At 42.6% G+C, this 19,843-nt stretch overlaps 1 protein-coding gene across 1 annotated transcript in view; it reads left to right on the forward strand.

The window, feature by feature from the left end:
* The window catches only part of LOC138299729 (chymotrypsinogen 2-like), a 66,582-nt gene that overhangs the window by 24,404 nt on the left and 22,335 nt on the right, over positions 1-19,843 (forward strand). The window contains exon 4 of the mRNA XM_069238250.1: positions 17,963-18,041. Coding sequence (XP_069094351.1) covers positions 17,963-18,041 — 79 coding nt within the window. The remainder of the gene's footprint in view (positions 1-17,962; positions 18,042-19,843) is intronic.

A 19,843-nucleotide genomic window follows, 5' to 3' on the forward strand; every position in this document is an offset into this window, starting at 1 on the left:
GGTAGATCAGCCTATTTGTGGAAGGCCCATCTGCCCCCAAGGGGGGCAGAAAGCCCACCAGAGACCAGGGAAGATTTATTTTTAAAAAAGAAAAAAAGAGGGTGGATGGATGGCCATAGCCCCACCCCAAATAAATGGGGCCAAAGTTGGGGCAATTACCCCTGATTCACTCCCCGTGGTGGGGCAGAAAAACCTACTAGGTGCCAGGGAATAAAAAAAAAAAAATAGTGGGGTGGTGGCTACCAACCAGTATGGGCATGGTTATGCCCCCACCCCAATCCCAACTGAAGGGGTAACAGTCTTTCAATTCTCCCCCCGCACACTAAAACATCTTATCCCTCGGCAAGCAAGAGGACATTTGATTATTTTGAGCTTTGGTTTTACATTTGGGCCATGAGAGCGTGTCTAACTCTCAAAATCGTCCCTCTTGGAATGGTGAGGGCTGCACTTTTTGGACTTTGGGAAGCTACCATGTAGAAAAATCCAAAAGACCTAGACACATCTGAAAACTAAACATCTAAGTGAGTCATCTGGGTGAGTCCAGGGTGGTGTGCTTCACATGCACCCGCACCATTTGTTTTGCCCACAATGACCTGCAAAACCTCCAACTTTGCTGGAAATCACACATTTTTACCACATTTTTGTGCTGGAACCTTCTTGAATCTGCAGGAATCCACAAAATTCCTACCACCCAGCATTGTCTCATCTATACGGATAAAAATTCTGCCCCACTTGTCAGCCTAAAAACGTTTTTTTCAAACTGCCCTTTTGGACCCGCTTTGGTTCCCCCTCAATTTCGACATGTTTTTGGCTCTTCCCTGTCACAGGCACTTGGCCCACCTACATATGTATCATTTTTACTGGGGGACTGAGGGGAATGTTGGGTGGTAGGAAATTTGTCCCAGTGCAGTGATCCCATGCAGAAATGTGGGAAAATGTGCTTTTTTAGCTAAATTTGAGGTTTGCTGAGGATTCTGGGTAAGAAAACACTGGGGGATACACGCAAGTCACACCTACCTGGACTCCTGCAGGTGTCTAGTTTTCAGAAATCTTTGGGTTTGGTAGGTTTCCCTATATGGCTGCTGAGCCCAGGACTAAAATCGCAGGTGCCCCCCGTAAAAACAGGTAGTTTTGTATTTGATAATTTTGATGTGTCCACATAGTGTTTTGGGGCATTTCCTGTTGCGGGGACTAGGCCTACCCACACAGGTGAGGTGCCATTTTTATCAGGAGACTTTGGGGAACACTGAGTAGAAGGAAATTTCTGGCTCCTCTCAGATTCCAGAACTTTCTGTCACCGAAATGTGAGGAAAAAAGTGTTTTTTTGCCAAGTTTTGAGGTTTTTAAAGGGTTCTGGGTAACATAACCTGGTGAGAGTCCCACAAGTCACCCCATCCTGGATTCCCCCAGGTGTCTAGTTTTCTAAAATGCACAGGTTTGGTAGGTTTCCCTTGGTGCCGGCTGAGCTAGTGGCTAAAATCCACAGCCATGCACTTTGGAAAAACACGTCAGATTTCAATGAAAAAATGTGATGTGTCCATGTTGCGTTTCCTGTCGCGGGCTTCAGGCCTACCCATGCAAGTGAGGTATCATTTTTATAGGGTAACTTGGGGGACACAGAATAGGAGAACAAGTGTTATTGTCCCTTTTCTTTCTCTACAGTTTTGCCTTCCAAATGTAAGACAGTGTGTAAAAAAGACGTCTATTTGAGAAATGCACTGTCATTCACATGCTAGTATGGGGACCACGGAATTCAGGGATGTGAAAATTACAACTGCTTCTCAACACCTTATCTTGTGTCCATTTTGGAAATACAAAGGTTTCCTTGACACCTATTTTGCACTCTTTATATTTCAGCAAATGAATTGCTGTATACCCGGTACTATTGAAAACCAATTGCAAGGTGCAGCTCATTTATTGGCTCTGGGTACCCAGAGTTCTTGAAGAACCCACAAGCCCTATATATCCCCGCAACCAGAAGAGTCTAGCAGACGTAATGGTATTTTGCTTTCAAAAATCTGACATGAAAGGAAAAAGTTACAGAGAAAAACGTTGAGAGAAATGTCTGTTTTTTCACCTCAATATCAATATTTGTTTTTATTTTAGCGTTTTTTTTGTTCTGTAGTAAAAGCTTGTAGGATCTACACAAATGACCCCTTTGTTAATTCAGAATTGTGTCTACTTTTCAGAAATGTTTAGCTTTCCAGGATTCAGCACTGGTTTCACACCCATTTCTGTCACTAACTTGAAGGAGGCTCAAAGCACAAAAAATACTGAAAGTGGGTAATGCCCCAGTAAAATGCCAAAATTATGTTAAAAAATTTGATTTTCTGTTTCAAATCCTGTTGCTGAAAGCTGGGAAGATGGTGATCTTATCGTTGCAAACCCTTTGTTGATGCCCTTTTCAGGGAAAAAAATACTACCCTTCTTCTGCAGCCCTTTTTTCCCATTTAAAAAACAAAATAACAAACAACATTTTTGCTGTATTTTGGCCAATTTCTTGGTCTCCTTCAAGGCAACCCACAAACTCTGGGTACCTCTAGAATCCCTAGGATGTTGGAAAAAAGGATGCAAATTTGGCGTGGGTAGGTTATGTGGACAAAAGGTTATGAGGGCCTTAGCGCAAACTGCCCCAATAGCCAAAAAAAAGGCTTGGCACCTGAGGGGGAAAAGACCTGGCAGCGAAGGGGTTAAATACGTCCCTACATTTCTTCTACTGCGTGTTCACCTATTTTATATTTGTAGCATGTTACCCAATGTAGTTTGACAGGCATTTGAGCTCCTCTATTACAGATACACTACCCGTAAACATTTAGCTGAGGCAGTTTTGTCCGTAATATGGCGTCTGAGTGCGATAGAGAAAAATGCCTGGCAGCTGAAAACATCACAGTCTGGTACTTTATCTTTGGTAAATGCTACTGGACGGATGGAACAAGTGCCACCGCTCCTTCCGGTAAGGCTGAACCATATGTGCTCTTCCGTCAATTGGACGGCCATTTGGTGAGGAAAGAGGACGATGTACACGTGACAGACTGGTGTCGAACAACTATATATAATGTCTGGGTTGGTGTTTTTTTAGAATTTTAGCTAAAAAGATACATCCTAGAACATATAAACCTTGTTTCTGCAAGCTGTTACTCTCAGTTGTCCCTGGAGAGAGATAAAGTGCTGCAAGTGCAGGTACCCACGTGTTTGCTTTTCTGGCACGTTCAATGGTGTTCCGCTTGTAATGCGATTTTACAGATTGTCAGTAGATAACTGTGAGTTGGATCCCAATGACAACATTGTCAGTTGCAAAGTCTATAAACTCATTTGGAGGTTTTCTTATACATCTGTGGACAGGCCTCAGGTGGGATACCAGTGCTTGAATGCAGAGTGTTCTTCTGGCTGTCCTTTTCATATAGGTTGTGATGCAGGGTGTATTTCAGAATAGCTTTGCAGAAACGTCTGACGTAATTACCATGTCGCAGATATTGTTACAGGAACACAGTCCAACTTGGTGTAAAACTTTTAACATTAACACCAATGGGTTGATATATTATCAACAAGATTTAGGACGTAATATTTATCATATGATATTCTGACAACAATATTTTTGTACTAGGTTGTGACATATGTTTGAAGGAAATTGTCTGAAAGAAATCCTTCTTTGCCATTGGGCATTTTGACCCTGAACAACGGAGAGAGTGAACCATGAATAACTACCTTTGACAAATAAATCACCTATTTATCAGTGGTGCCCGATAGTTTTGGCAGGGAGGGGTATTGGGGGGGGGGGGGGCACCCACGCAGGCATTTACAAACACGCACACACAACCCATTTACAACACTCACAACAAATTTGCATATTTATACACACACGCACCAAACATTAAAAAACATAAAACTTACCTGCCCTGCAGCTCCCGGAGATGAATGCCTAGGAGATGCCAGGAGGGTTGGGACAGCTGCTATTTATGTGCATATTTCCACATATGTGACAAAAATACACTTATTGGGTGTATGAATTTTGCTTTTAGATGTCTGAACAGCATCACCTTTCATACAAACCGGTGAGCTATATTAACATGAAACAGAGTGAACAAAATGTAGCCGACAGAGTAGTGTATGGTTTAGTGTTGCTGGTCATAGCTCAATGCAGCCAAGTGCTGTAGTGTGCAGCAGAGTGTGGCAGGGTGGAACCTAATGGAGAGACTGGAATATTTTACCGAAGAACAGTACCTTTGAAGGTTCTGTGGAGCAGGGAAAGGCTAATCACATGTTGACATGTTGGGACTGACTCTTCCCCAGCAGTTCCTCAGAGTTAGCTATAGGGTAGGACTGGATTCTTTCCAGCCTGGCTTTAAAATCAGACATCGGTCGCGACGGACTCATCCCAGCCTGACTAACCTTTCACAGGCATACTCCACTTGTTAATGTCCGAGGATGTTGGTAGAGTAGCTCTGCATCCCACAGTATAAAATGTGATGTTACGATCGTAAAGCAACAGTTTACCTTTTTAAGGGTTTGGAGCAACTGAAGAGCTAAGTCTGTTATAACAACAAACAGCCCCAAAGATCTGCTGGTTACTAGTGCTTCATGTGAGCTGGTGGTGTCTGATACTCAGCACTGGCAATTAATTGTCAAACCTGGTGCTTATTACAGTCTACCACACGATGGCGCTGTTTAGCTAGTTTAGGGATGAGCACAGCAATAGTTGTTTATTAATTAAATATAGATTAAAATGACTAATTCCTGGTGCACAAGCCATTCCTATAGCTTTGGGGGCCTGAAATAGTCAACTGTTACACTTATAGGAGGTTAGTAGTTGTGTTGGTTTTGTCATTGGCAGCACTAGCAAGGGCAATGGGTGGTGCAAGCTGCAGTGGTGTCCTGACAAAGGCCCTAGCACATATTTCTTTTTACAAATCAAGCACTGCTGGTTTCCATGGCCACACTCCACTGACACCCATCTTATATGACACAGATATTGTGAGAGAGCACTTAGGGCCTCATTTTGAATTTGGCAGTCCAAGGACCACCAAACCTATGGTAGCGGTGGGACTGCCACACGCCAGGAGGACCCACCTCCACATTATGACACTGGTGGTCGGACTGCCAAGACACCACCGCCACGTTCATTGATCCTGGCAGGGTGGTGGCAGTGAGAGTCGTGCTCAGCTACAGCGGTGCTAAGTTGAGTGCTGTTGTGCTGATCAAGAGTTCTCTTTCCTCCAGCCTTTTCATGGAGGGGTCTCCGCCAAGGAAAGGCCTGTGGAAAGCCAGTGCAGGGGGCCACAGGGCGGGCCTTTGGCGTGAACAGTGCAGGGCCCTCCCTGCCCGCACTGTTGAAATGTGCACTGTCTGCTGTGCAGACAGTGCGCATTCCGAGGGTGCTGTTGTGGCAAGGCACTGGAATTCTTGGCACTGTTTCTGCCAGGCTGACTGGTGGAAATGTTGTAATAAGACATTTCTGCCAGTCAGCCTCGTGGAAACATCGTAATACGACTGGGTGGAGGCCACCAGTATGGTGGCAGCCTCCTCCCAGCGGCTTTGGCAGTTGCCTCGTCCGACCACCAAAGTCATAATGAGGCCCTTAGTCATGACCTACTCATATAGTAAAGGGCGAGGAGAGCTCTAATTGGTACACTGATGTTTTGTAAATGATGCAGTGAAGAATTACTCCAGAGACTTGAGGTGTAGAAATCATGAAGAGTTAATTCCATAATAGGACCCATAACCACTTCCTGGCACTGCAGCTAGGAAAATAGCTCCTGATGCTTACATTCTATAATATCTTACATCACACAGTTCCACAGTGACATCAACCCTACACTTGACCCATACTACACTGGCCCTCCCACCTGCAATAGTGAGGGATAAGAGAGTAAAGTGTGCACAACTACTCTGTACGCATAGATGTGGCTAGCTTGTGTACCTGTAGCTACCTGTGTAAACAGGATAGAACATTGGGGGGTGGAATGTTGGAATGTTGGTGGTGACGGTTGGGGAGTGTAATGCTGATCAGTTATGGATACGGGTGGGTGTTGAGCTGCCTCTTGTTAATCAAAAAATCTTACTTGCGACTGCAGTCCCAGTTTCTTCCTTTTGATTACTACATCTGTTAGGAGACGTGCGGGAGTCTGAAGGCAGCGTTCGTCCAAGTTCATCAGCACGGTATCATTTGCATATTGTCTCGTTGTGGGAGCAGCGACTCCAGAGAGGCATTTTCTAAAGAAGATTCGGGAAGGTGAAGCTGTGTATCTAGTTGTGCCGCGTCTGCTATTCAAGATCCGTTTCAGTAAATCGGGTGGAAAATTCACCTCCCACAATTCATTGTGCATACTACGTTTTTGCGATGCCCATTTCGGATTGAGCAAAATTTATGGCAGCCATTTTGGATCAAGAACTCTTTCAGTAGATCGTGTGGCAGATTCACTCCCACAATTCATTGTGAATACTATGTTTTTACGGCAGCCATTTTGGATTGGGTGAAATTTACGGTGGCCATTTTGGATTGGATGAGATTCAATATTGTTTTGAAAGTCCATATTTTTTCCCATAATTCAATGCACACATAATCTATCTACAGCAGCCATTTTGGATTGGGTGAAATTTACAGAGGTTAAAGAACTTTTTAGACTTTCTAAAGCTATGAATAGAGATAGTAATATTTTAGCAACCATTTTGTTCACTTGACTATTTGATTGCTTTCCGGCCATCTTGGATTGGTTACCCATATTGTAATCCTATTGAAGACAGTTACTATCTTATGACCTGTCTTAGTAATATAATAATAATATAAGGAGTTTTTTGGGTCAAGATGTCAAAAATTGTGGCTCCTCATCCATTTTTGCAAGTTGAGGTGAACCTCCTATGGAATGGGATTTATGAGTTGCAGTTTTTCAAGCATATGTGGATGTATTAGAAGATCAAGACTGTTCTTCTCAAAGGAAACTCGCTTTATTTAAACATTGTTTGGGAACAATGGGGTTGAAGGAATTTAATAATCTTCCTCCTTTAGGAAACATAAGTGAAATGGATGTAGTCGAGCAAGATGTGAAAAAGCTAAAAACAGATTTGGGAAGAACATAAATACAGTGATGGAAAGGATCAAATTTTATTCTCAATCTCAAAAAGAAGATACATTTATTGAAGACTACATTTCACCATTAAGAGCTCCAGCTGGTTTTTGTGAATTTGAGACAATCACATATGCACAAGTACTTCAAGATCAAATAATGATGAAGACAAAAAAAGTTTTAAAATCCAGGAAAGGTTATGGGTTGGTACAGAGAGTTAATTGAGTGCTATAATAAATATTGCAACGGGTTATGAACAATCTGAAAAATGTGTAAGTGAGATTAGAGGTCAACATCAAAAACTATTGCTGTCAATACAGAAGTTAATTTTATAAGAAGCAAACTAAAAAAGACTTGAATTTTAGAGGTGGAGATAGGAAGGGAAATGGTATGTTATGTTACAGATGTCCATACCATGTAGGACATTTTAAAGGGTGTCCAGCTTTAGACACATTTTGTTTAAAATGTTGTAAACAAGAGGACATTTTGGGAGAGTGTGTAGAGCTCTTTCATCCAACTAAGCCAACTGCATTACAAGTGATGAGTTTGATTCAGAAATATTAAGTGGTGGTTCTGTACTTTGTGTTTCTGATAAGCAAGCTAAAGGATTTCCTAAATGTACTTTGAAATTGGATGAAAAAGGCATTTCTTTGATAGTAGATTCTTGCACATGTTATAGTATAATAGGGAAATCGAAAATATATAAGTTATGGGATGAATGAGAGTTACATCCCCCAGACGTGCAACCTGGTGGTTATTCTGGGCACAAAATTGATTTGGAAGGATACTTCTGGCCTGACATTGAATTTAATAGTAGGAGAACAAAAGGTAAGATTTACTTGGCCAAGGAGGGTGATTCCATTTTAGGATGGCCACATCAGCAATAGTTGGGAATGAAGTTAGATTCCAATGCTTTTGCAGCTGTGTCAGCTATCACATCAGAGGTAGGCAACTCTGGTTTTGTGGATGACTTAAAATGTTTGTTCCCAGACCTGTTTAAAGATGAGTTAGGGTAATTTCAAGGATTCAAACATAAGATTATTCTGAAAGAAGGGACTGTTTCTGTTAGAAATAAAGGCCCTCATTTTGATACTGGTGGTAAAAAACCGCCTACCGCAGTGGCGACGGCCGCCAAAAGACCGCTGCCGCGGCTACCAGCCATCCGCCGTATTTTGACCACAGCCGGATTTCCACCAAAAGGATGCCGGAAATCCGGCTGTGGCCATTCCTAATGGGAGAACGCCCGCCCCCTTTTTATACATGTCTGATGCAGGCATAATGTAGCACAAAGGGTTACAAAGTGGCACAATGCATATATTGCGCCACTTTGTAAATTTGGTACAGCGATGTTGGCCTCGTTGGGCCACATTAGCATGAAAAAAATTACGCTAATGTGGTGCAAGATGGCGCTAGCGGCTCTTAAATTAGCCCCTTAGTGACTTTCATGCCCTGTGAGGTATGTTTCTGCTTTCTTAATAGCTATTCCTATAGCCCTACAAATTGTTGTTTGGCAGCATTTGTGTTCTGAACTACTTTTATTGCCCTTGGGATTTAATTTCACTGGCTTTTCAAACAAGTTCTGCTCCAGATTGACGTTCAGCCCAAGCACGAGCCTGCCTTCCAGCACACATCTTTATCATTATTTAATCCATGATCCTGCATCCACAGAATCTCCTGCTCATTAAAAGCAGCACCACTGGAACTCTTGCTTGCACCATTTAATAGCACAGTGGTGGCCTCCAAATTTCATCTGTTTGCCTTCCATGTGGAACTCTCTTCAAAGTGCTTAGCGTTGTCTCAGGAGGTCAGCAACTGGGACAAATTTACTTGTGCTGCATTGTTTTTCTTCTGATTAATAGTGACCGAACATCATCCAGTGGAATATTGTGGTATTATCACATCAACCTCTCCTACTTTAAAGCATATAACTCATTAAACATCTTTCAAGAGTCAATACACAAGATAAAATAACTTCACTGAAAGAACTAAAGACAAACCAACCAAATCTTACATCAAACTAGCATATATAAGACGCTACCTATGAGGCAGTATGTCACAATTGACTGACTTCATTAGATGTTTTGCGAGGGATAAAGAATGTCAAATAATGTGTTGGGAAAGGGCATATTAGCAAGGGTGTGCAAGCACAGATCCAGATCTAGGGTGGCTTGTGTGAAGGAGGAAGATAAAATTCCAGAAAGATTATTGTGCATCCAAAGCAAAGAAATCATCAGAATGAATGGACCAAAAGGACATTTCTTCGTGACTGGTGCACACATAGAATTCATGGTTCATCCTGGAGCAACGCATACCATACTTCTGAAATGTTTATTTGATCACATATGATCACGTATGACCACACACCTCTATACAGTCCAGTGACACACAGATGAAGGGTTCTGCATGCCAGAAATTATCTGATTACTCAATCACAATACTTTTGTCATCAGATGAGACTTAAAATCTGCTTATCGTGAGTTTTAATTGACCCCAAGAAAGAATTCAACAACTTTCATTATAGTGGAAGATGTGTTTTAATTTACCAGACTTCCTTTTGGCTTGCCATCAGCTTCAAGTTTATTCCAATGTATGATGACTAGTTTATTTAAAAACACATCCAACATTCATTTTTTCCAAGATGATATTCTAACTTTTGGGGCCACGGAAGAAGAACATAATGGTACTTTGGTGAAAGCACTACAAATACTAAGGGAAGATTATTTAAGACTTCACAAAGAGGCATGCCAGTTTCCTTTAATAGAAATCAAGTACCTTGGGGACACCATCACAGACTAATAGATCAAGCCAAAGGAAGGTGTAGTGAAATCCATTTGATTTACTTCAGCCGATCAGGAGGAAATATGCTCTTTCATATGCCTAATTGAATATTATGCTAAATGTGTCCACAATTTTTCTTAGAAAACAGAACCCAGTAGATGATTATTAAGGAAATGGGAGGAGTTTGCATGAAGAGGGAAACATATAGCGTTTGATAACATCAAAAATGTAATTTGAAAATTCACAGATTTTGACATTAATTCATCAAAACAGTACAAGCAAATTAACTGTTGATAATATTGGTCATGGATTTTGAACGCAACTCAAAGGGGGAGTGGAGTGTCTAGTGGCCTTTGCTTCTAGGTCTTTGAATCATATTGAAAGCAATTATGTAGTCATTGAGTGTTAAGCAGTAGCCACTCCATGACGAGCTGTGTACTTCTGCACATATATTTGGGGAGTAGGATTTACATTAAGTACTGTCCACAGACCTTTACATACGATTTTGCTGCCTTGTTGGGTGGGGGCCAGACAAAGTCTCAGCTAGATTAGCTACATTTGTTTCTCACATACAAAAAGTATGATACAAAGTAGAGTTGAGCCGAATGGATTTGCTTGTCTAGGATGCTCGTCAGTGGTGTGGATGTTACCGAACCAACCCAGTATGGTGAAACACAATGTGTAATTACTAATGTTGAAGATGCATTGGAAGGAGAGAAAATGGCATTTCACCTGAGGAGTGGAAAAAGTATCCAGAAAGGCTGTAAAGAGAAGCAGATGTGAATGCCCCAATGTGCAGGTTCATGAAACGCAAAGTGAATTAAGCATGAGTTCAACAAATACCTTAATTCTGAGGGGTGAAAAATATGTACACCCAGAGGAAGTAAAATGAAAATTGAATAAACATGCCCATAAGGGACACTTAGGGCGATCAATCACCGTATCACGCTTAAACGACAAGCTTGGTAGCCAGCATGGATACTGATGTAAAAGAAAGGATAGAGGGGTGTGAGGCATGTAGAAAGAGTGAGACACCTTTTAAACATGGTGGTAAGGCAAGGAGCTCCTTAAATAATGATGACGGCCCATGCTAAAGTGTGCTTAGAATTCACAGGCCCCATGGTTTGTTTGTGTAAGTCAGAGTGTTTTACCATGGTAATGGTTAATGTATTCTCAAGGTGGTCAGCAGTTGAATTTGTGAGGATCAGTACAACTGAAAATGTTAAGAAAGTGTTAAAGAAAGTGTTCTTGAAAGAGAGGTGCTTTGGAATAATTGTAACATATAACGATACTCAGTTTACATTCACACTCTTACAAGCATCTTTCAAATGTCATGGGATTAAACATGCCCGTGCACCCTTATATGATCTCTAAGGTATTGGCATAGTTGAGAGCAAAGGCAGGTCCTCCGGTATTACCCCACTCCTGAGAGTCAGCAAATCCAAGCATGGAAAATAAAATGATAATAAAACAATTTTATTATCATTTTATTGTTCATCCTGCAGGCTGCCAGCTGAGCCCAGTGAGCGGTTGAGACAGTCTTAGGACCGGGCCATGCAGGAGGGAGGAGGAGTGGTGGGCACTGCTGAGTGCTGATGTCGGTTTGGCCGGCAGCCTTAGGATAGCCAAACCAACATCCATCCTTAGCAGCCTCCAAACCGAGCTGTGTTCCACAGCCAGGAGGAGGACAGGCACAGGCTCCCGGTCCCTTTGTAAGCTTAAAATCAGGCTGCTCAGACTAATCCCAGTGCTTTTTTCATTCTGGGTAATGGTATTACCAGCATGAGAGCAGGGTCTGCAATGGCCTAGGGCAGTCTGGGAGCATGTGCACCCCCCATGGACATCAGGGACAGGAGGAGAAGAGCACGGAGGCAGCGGCCAGCAGCAGGTAAGTAATGTTTAGTTTTAATCTTCCCCACACTCACTGACACCATCCAGGCCGCTCGCAGCTGTACCCAAAGAAGGTGGATTCAGGAAGCAAGACTTGGCTCCATTACGATCTATCACCATTATGAGTGATTAGCAGCCCTCACTTAAGCTAGTTCCAGGGAACATAATTAATTGGCACTATTAACACTATACCAATGTGGGGTACTCAATTTACCGACCTCAAAGGGACTGAAGAAAGAGTCAACCTTGGCATGATTCGAACTCAGGAGATTTGTTCACCGTTTTTGTTAGCAGCAAACATTCAGCTCACAGTCATCCTTCCCGTGACCAGCATTAAACCTACTAAGTTATCGTTAAATACGTCAATAGTTGTGAATGCGAATAACATTCCTTAAGTGCACGGGCCAGCTAAGGCAAGTGTTGGGTGAGTAAAGTGCAGCATGTCACACATGATAAAGTGTTGTGGCATGGGTGGTACAAAATGCCGTGGAACGACCTCCACTAAGGCATAGAACCACAGGGCTCAGTTCCACTCACTGTTGCTGTCTCCAAGTACTCTTCCCATTAGGTGCAAGAGACAGCGCTTCCACTGTTGTTATAGTGCTTGCTGCATTCGTCCCCCAGCACAACGTGGGCACTGTGGGGTAGAGCAATCAAAGTCCAAGTCTTGAAAGGTTTGTTAATCTCATGCAAATCCTTTGAACAGCAGCCTGGGCTGTGCATACTTCGCTCTGCTATCCTGCCCAGTTATAGGTGCTAACATGAAGCAACATCAAGGGTTGGGGAGATCCTTCCAGTGTCACTGTGTCCTCGGCACTGCTGTAGTGACTGATGCCGTGTAACCTCAGGTCTGACCCGCTGTCAGTCATGCAACATACAGTAGAGAGAAAACTTACAACTGACGCCATATATCATAATCTGGGGTGCAACCAACAACACGTCAGCAAATACTGTACCAAGGCAGGTACTTTCATCAATGTTCACCACTCTGCTTCCCCGGAAACACTTTGTTTTATACCAAAGCCAGCAATATAGCTCAGTGAGCAGAACAGTTGACGCTGTCTCAATGCAATTTATCTCTGGTCACGAGTTTGAACCCTGGTGAGGCAGAAATAGCCTTCCTTCTTTACATAGATTGTTAAACTGAGCCACATAAGTCAGGAAGCTATAACATCTGTGGTTTACAGTGCCTAGAATGGGAAAAAGTTGGCATTAAGTACTACTTTAAAAAAGAAAGTGTTATTAACATGCTTTATGGAGCATGATATCCAGGGCTCCTGTCACCATCTTGCATTTTACTCCTCGGTGTCACAATGTTGGAAACATGTCTAGCACAGTGATCTTTGAGCCAGAAAGCTCCTCGTGCCAGATCTTTGGCTGCACACCTCAGAGATGGCGATGACCACCAACGTGAATCAAGAAGTTGTTACAGTTTAAGGAGTTGCGTCCCTGTGAGCAGTCCCTTGGCATGAATACTACCTGATTGCAACTGGGATGGAAGGTGGACATACCGACATACATTCTATTGCACATGGCAAGAGAGAACTGCGCGAATATTAAAACTTACAATGGTCATAGATGACAAAGCAATGACCAGTTTTATGGGTATTAATAAATAGCAGTTTTGCTTGCCTGGTTTTTAATGTGGCTATTCCACAAAGAGACCTGAGCATAATTATTCTACAAAGTGCTGTGTCCTGACACCCTTCTCGGCCCAGCAGCTCCATTTACTTGCTTTCTTATTCAAGGCTTCATATTGATTCCTGCATGGTAAAAACAGGCAAAATGAGTCCATTCCTACTGCAGTGTCAATAATGACAGCAAAGCCCATTCTAACAGGAGGAATCAACAGCAAATCACATGCATCCAGCCCAGTTCCTGTTAATCAGAGGCGCTGGGCACCGAGATTGCGCCCTGCATCTGAATGATGTCGGGGCGCAGATCACAGCTATAAAAGGGAGTGTGCATGTGATATTTATAGCCACTTATGAACATTTAATAACACCCAGCTAATTATAGGCCCATGTGTTCATCTGAAGTTATGCTAATATTTCTCTCGTGAACGCCAGATTACCTTTAATAACTTCAGCTCTCAAAAAGGATCTGGTCACTTTTGTAATTCTAAACCGAGTCTCCTATAACATGTTATTTTCAAATAATATTGTTTTCTATATGGATTTGGAATTTAAAAAAACTCAAACATTGTGTATTGATGGGCACTTAGAAATGTCAGTTTTACATATTATTTGTGTCTACATCCAACAGAGTTATTGCTCGTTGTTGGCAGCCAACCCTCAAAGAGTTACTGAATGAGTGACAAGTGTGCGTGACCAACTGAGTTACTCCTAAGGCGGGAGATTGACTACTTGAGTTATGAGTGAGTGAATAAGAGAGTGAACATGCAAATTAATCCTCCTGTGAGTGTATGAGTCAGTGAATGGGTGAGTATGTTAGTAGGAGAGTCAGTTATTGGGGAGTCACTAGGTAGATGAGTGACTGGATCGAAAAGTGATTGTGTGAGTGGGCAGAAGGATGGCAGGTTAGACTCACAGATCAATAAGCAGCGTGTTTTGAAGTTTTTTATGTCCCTGAGACTTCAGATCAGGAGGCCAGTCAACTAGCTCTTGTAGTCACTTTGGTGTTCTGGGTTCAAGTGATGAAGGTCCATTCCTTCTCACCCAGGCAGAGAGCAGCAGGTGAATGGTCACCAGAGCAAAGTAGGAGATCAGCAGATAGCAGCACAGTCTCAGTCCTTCAGCAGCACAGTGGTCATTCTTCCTGACAGAGGAGCCAAAGGTCTGGAAGTGTACTGAAGTAGTGGTGTCTGAAGTCCAGTTCTTATTCACAGTGGTGCCTTTGAAGTGAGGAAGACATTAAAGACAGACCTTTGAAGTGCACAGAGGTCCTGCCATTCCTGACCTGCTCCAGCTCCTCACTCCCATCCTGCCAGGATGGCACAAGTCACACCCAGGGGCGGCTACCGCCAATCAAGGGAGGCAGGGGGAGGGATTAAAAATATTTTTTTAGAAGTACCTTTCACATGCTCCTGCTGCCGGCCATCTCCGTGATGCTCCTCTCTTCCCAGGTCCAGGACACAAATCACAGGCTCCCAATCCAAACGCTGCTCTCATGCTAAAGAAAGCATGAGAGCAGTGTCTGGATTGGCCTGAGTGGGTTGGTTTGGTGCTCACTCAGGCACAGGGAGCCTGTGCCATTTCTTCAACCCGGCTGTGTAACACAGCCAGATTGGAGAAATGTAAGTGCGCATGTCAGTTTGGCCGGCCTATGACCACCAGCCAAACTGACATGCACACTTATGAGTGCCCATCGCTCCTCCTCCCTGTCATGGCCTGCCCCATCCTAAATTCACATGGCTCAGTCAGGCAGTGACAAATTTGTCTCTGCTTGACTGAGCACAGAGGCGACTCTCCTCTGTTATTACTGAGGAGCCGCCCCGGTCACATCTAAGTTCCTATTATCTGTGGCTTTGTAGATGGAAAACTCAATTCCCAGCTGTCACCTGCCCCAGACATGTGATTAGAGACAGGCAGCAGGCAACAAGTGACTGAAGTAAGAAGATGCCAACTTTCAAAAAGTGCCATTTTCAGAATAACATTTTAAAATCTGACTTCACCATGTTAAATTTTTAAATTGTAATTCCAGAGACACCAAGCATGAACTGGTTTTCTCTTCCCATTTGGAAGTTACGCTTCTAAAATGTATTACAACAACTCTGTTGTTGTTCTATTGGAGATATAGGCCTTGCTGTAGTGAAAAATAAACTTAAGAATGTTTCACTGCCAGGGCATGTAAAACTTAAAAGTACAGGTCCAGCTTTTAACTACATTACAGCTTGTCCTCTGGGCTGTCCAGGGCCTATCCTAGGGGTGACATATGTTTTAAAGGGGAAGATTTGGCCCTGGCAAAAGGTTTACTTTGCCAGGTTGATGTGACAATGTAAAACTGTACACACAGGCTCTGCAATACCAGGCCTGAGACATGGTTAAAGGGCTACTTAAGTTGGTGTGGTAATCTGTGCTGCAGGCTCACTAGTAGCATTTAAGTTACATGCCCTGGGCACATGTAGTGCAATTTGCTATTGTCTTAGAAGTTAATTAAATATGTCAATTGGGTATAAGTCCACGTAACCATGTTAAGAGTAGAAAGCACAAGCACTTTAACACTGGTTAGAAGTGATAAAGTGAACGGATTCTTATTACCAGAAGAAACAAGGTTAGAAAGGTGGAAGAGGCAAGGAAAACGTTGGGGGGAAGACCACCGTAAAGCTTTCAGGTCTAACAGCAAGGGTAAGGAGTGTGCATGCCTAATGGCAACAGGGGCATGGACTAGCAGATAGGTGGGAGAGTAAGGGTCCATGTGGAATATGTGGGGGAAATTATCCGGGACAGGGGATAACTGAGGGGCTACTTAATGACATGGTGGTGCTTGAAGGGTAAGGCCCTGAGTTCATTTCTGGAGAGAAGGGGGAGTTGTGCTTGGTTGATTTCAACTAGGGTGGAATAGAAGACCCCTGCATTGAACAAAAGAGAGTTCTTGCTGTTTTGTCTTCTTACTGTTATCTTGATGTTAGATGGCTGGTCTAACACCTCCAGGTGTTGCAGTTATCTTACCAAACTCTGGCAGTCATTTGATGAGATTCGCCACAGCATAAAAAGCACTCCGTAGGGGATTCAGGTGGATTTCTGAGATGCCAGCCTGTGAAGCACTCCATCCTTCAAAGTGAAACAAGACCAGCAGTTGAGCAATTGTCCTGAACTCATATTCTGAGAGGACTGGGTAAACTCTATAGAGCCAGGCAGTTGATGAAGGGCTAGTCCATTTCAGATTGTTCTTTGCTTCTCTGTGCCTATTTGTTATTGGACGACATCTGCTTTGGGGACTAATCCACAGATTTACTTACCTAGTGCTTTGGTTGCATGCCTAGCCATCTGACTCTTGCCCCTTCTAGGTCGCAATTTCTCATTGGACTGCGGCCAAGCTTGGATACATCATTATCAAAAGAACTCAGCAGCCCTTCACTTAAGCTGTACCTGCAGGGGCTTAACATGTAACCTTGAAACCAATTGCCTGATCCCCCAGGACACTTTAGCCTTCTCTGAGGACCCACATACAAAACTTTTCTTAACATTCTTCATTGAGGGCACTTCTGAGATTGAATTTAATACCCGGTCCCTTTAGTGACCCAAAATATAGTATATGCGTTTTTTCTTCATCCACGGTGTTCATTATTACTGAAGTTTTGCTTATACTTTGCGCAATGCCAGGATAGGGCATGTACCCCTTATTGCAGTTGACCTGCCAGCTCTGTGTCCGATCTAATTGCCCCACAGAGGGCCCAAGGCTTAGACCACATGCTTCCAACAGCAGGTTAGAGAATTCAGTACATCCTCATCAGTGGGCATTTGTCATTACCCATTTACCCTTGATCATCCATTTGCCTCACACTGTGCCAGTCCTCAGAGCAAGGACTGGCAGCAGAATCTTTTTCTACCTGCTAGCTTTCATGCCGAACAGGAAATGCCTGCTAAAGGAAGAATCAGATATGTTACTTCAGCGTAGTTGAATTAAGACTTTGCTTGACTCCGAGACTCTTTTAAAGTTACGGTGCATTATGTGTAATGATGAACCATTTAAATGTACTAGTGCTTTTAAAACGTTTAACTCTGTGCAAGTATATTGGTGTAATGATGACACTTTAGGTGTAGTCAAGAATGAGGACCAGGATCTGCCCACTTCAGCCACTGGTTTACCTATCTGTGAGTGACACCAGTCGTGTAATCAGGGTTATGTAGTCCCATTGAGAGCCAGCTACAACTGGTGCAATGTGTTGTTATATAAAAATACATACTTTTTGCTTGTAGACATTGCTTGTGTTCATAAAAAGCATGCCTTTACACAACCCAATTCAAAAACAAAATAGTAATTTGGCAAAGACAAAAGGCTAGCAGCCAATGCCAGACCTCTTGGCTTTACCAATGCTTGTTTTAAATTGTGATGCATATAACTACTTTAGTGTTTGATAAGGTCCTTCACATATACCTCGGTACGTCAACAACTAAAATTGAGCTTAAGCAATGGGCACCCCTTGTTTTTGTCACAGAATGAGTTTCCACTGCCCAGAAAATGCTTCTCTCTCTTTGGAAACCACTTACATTTCATTTTAAGCCCTGAGTGTTAGCATGTCTTATAATAGAAACGTTTTTTCCTTTCAGAACATCACATCAAGTGGTTCTTGGAGAACATGACTTTGAAAACAACATAGAGGTCATAAAAACTGTACCTATAGTTCAGGTGAGAAAACTTAGAAAACAGATTTCTGAAGGTCATTTTGTCTGATGGGTGAGATTGGCCAACACATGTAGACAATAATGTAAATTCACAACATGTAAATAAGGACTTAGGTTACATTTTCAGATTCCTGCTACTTGTATTGTCAAAACTCAAGGCCCCATTAGCAGGTCCCTCTCTGCCAAGACCTCTTGAGCTAGCTGGGACACCCCCCCCCCACAAACCCTGCCATTTTCTAGTCCCCCCAAACCCTGTCCATTTTCGAGAGGAGAAAGAGAGAGAGAGAGACAGAGAGAGAGAGAGAGAGGGTGAGAAAGTGAGAGAGGGAGAGAGAAAGAGAAAGAGAAAGAGAGAGAGAGAGAGAGAGAGACTTCCCTGACCAAAACTTATTGATTCCATTAAAAGTTTTTGGATTAAAATGCCACCCGCCAACTGTCCATGCAGTACATGTGCTGTCAAACTCAATACATCTTTTTCTGCTACTGCGGGCAAACGTCTGCCAATCAGCACATGAAAGGTTAGGGGTGCTGACAGGGTCGCAGCTTGCTCATGAGAAATGGGAGGGGTATGAATCTCAAATTTCCCAAATGAAAAAGCAGTGGAATGAAGGGTAGAGATGACTAATAACTGCAATTAACTGTTTTCTTGAGCAACAAGCTCAGTATTAATTTGCATTAGGCGGGCATCTTTCGATAGTACCACATTTGGTGAAAATCAAAGGGCTGGCATGTTACTTGAAGAGATTTTCACTGGTTATACTATTTGCCAGCATTCATCCCATCACCTTTTGGGTCTGTGATTGCAGGGAGTATGCCTGGAAAAGACTGACACATCTTTCCAAGCCTATTATTGCCAATTAATTGAATTAAAAAAACTAGTAAATATACACCCATTGAAGTAGCACATCTATGCGTGCAGGTTAACTTTGTTTGGGAAAGCAGTCACTACATGATCCTGATTCACAAAGGTTACTTACACTTTTAAGTGAGTTTGGCTTTACGGCTAGTCACAAAATCCAAGTGTACATTTGCTTACATTTCTCCAATGAATTGAACAGCCTGGGGGGCTAATTACAAACTTCATTTTGTAGTATGTTTTGTAGTACTATAATAGTACTACAAAGGGACTACAAAAGATGGTTCACAAAATGCACTTCTAAAGTACTACTGAAAAAAAAACAGTTATGCTTTAGAAATGCAGTTTGTGAGTAGCATTTTGTAGTATGTAATGTACTGCTTTTGTAGTCCTACAGAATATACTACAAAATGTAGTTTATGGTGGAGACCGGTAAGTTTCATCTTTGGAGTAAATTTACAATTGGATTTTGTGACTAGCAAAATAGTAATAAACTTACTCAAAAGTGTAAATTACTCCAAAGTGTATATTAACTCTGTGAATCAGGCCCTATATATTTAAGATTCCACTCTAAAAATAAGTTAAAAGTTCATAGTGCAATGGAATACTGAAAAAAATGACACAGACTGAAGATCCTACTCGGGCCCCTAGATCCAACAACCAAGCCAAAATGCTTTTGGAGGGAATCACACCCCAAACACCCCTGCATAAAACTACACCTCTGACCTTCTCGCCTGGGCTTGGTAGTTCTCCCTGTGAACTCATGACTACGGTCAGGTACAACACAACAGCCTGGAGCTCATTTCTGGGGCAATTATTTTATAAATATTTGACTGCATGCATTCTTCTTCATCTCTGCTGTGAGAAGCTTTGATGGTAGAGTTATCAAATCAGTGCATGTAGTTATGGCTCCGTGTTTTAAGTCCTTCCCTTTTACAACTTATTGTTTC

Source organism: Pleurodeles waltl, chromosome 6 (assembly GCF_031143425.1).
Source record: "Pleurodeles waltl isolate 20211129_DDA chromosome 6, aPleWal1.hap1.20221129, whole genome shotgun sequence".
Taxonomy (NCBI): domain Eukaryota; kingdom Metazoa; phylum Chordata; class Amphibia; order Caudata; family Salamandridae; genus Pleurodeles; species Pleurodeles waltl.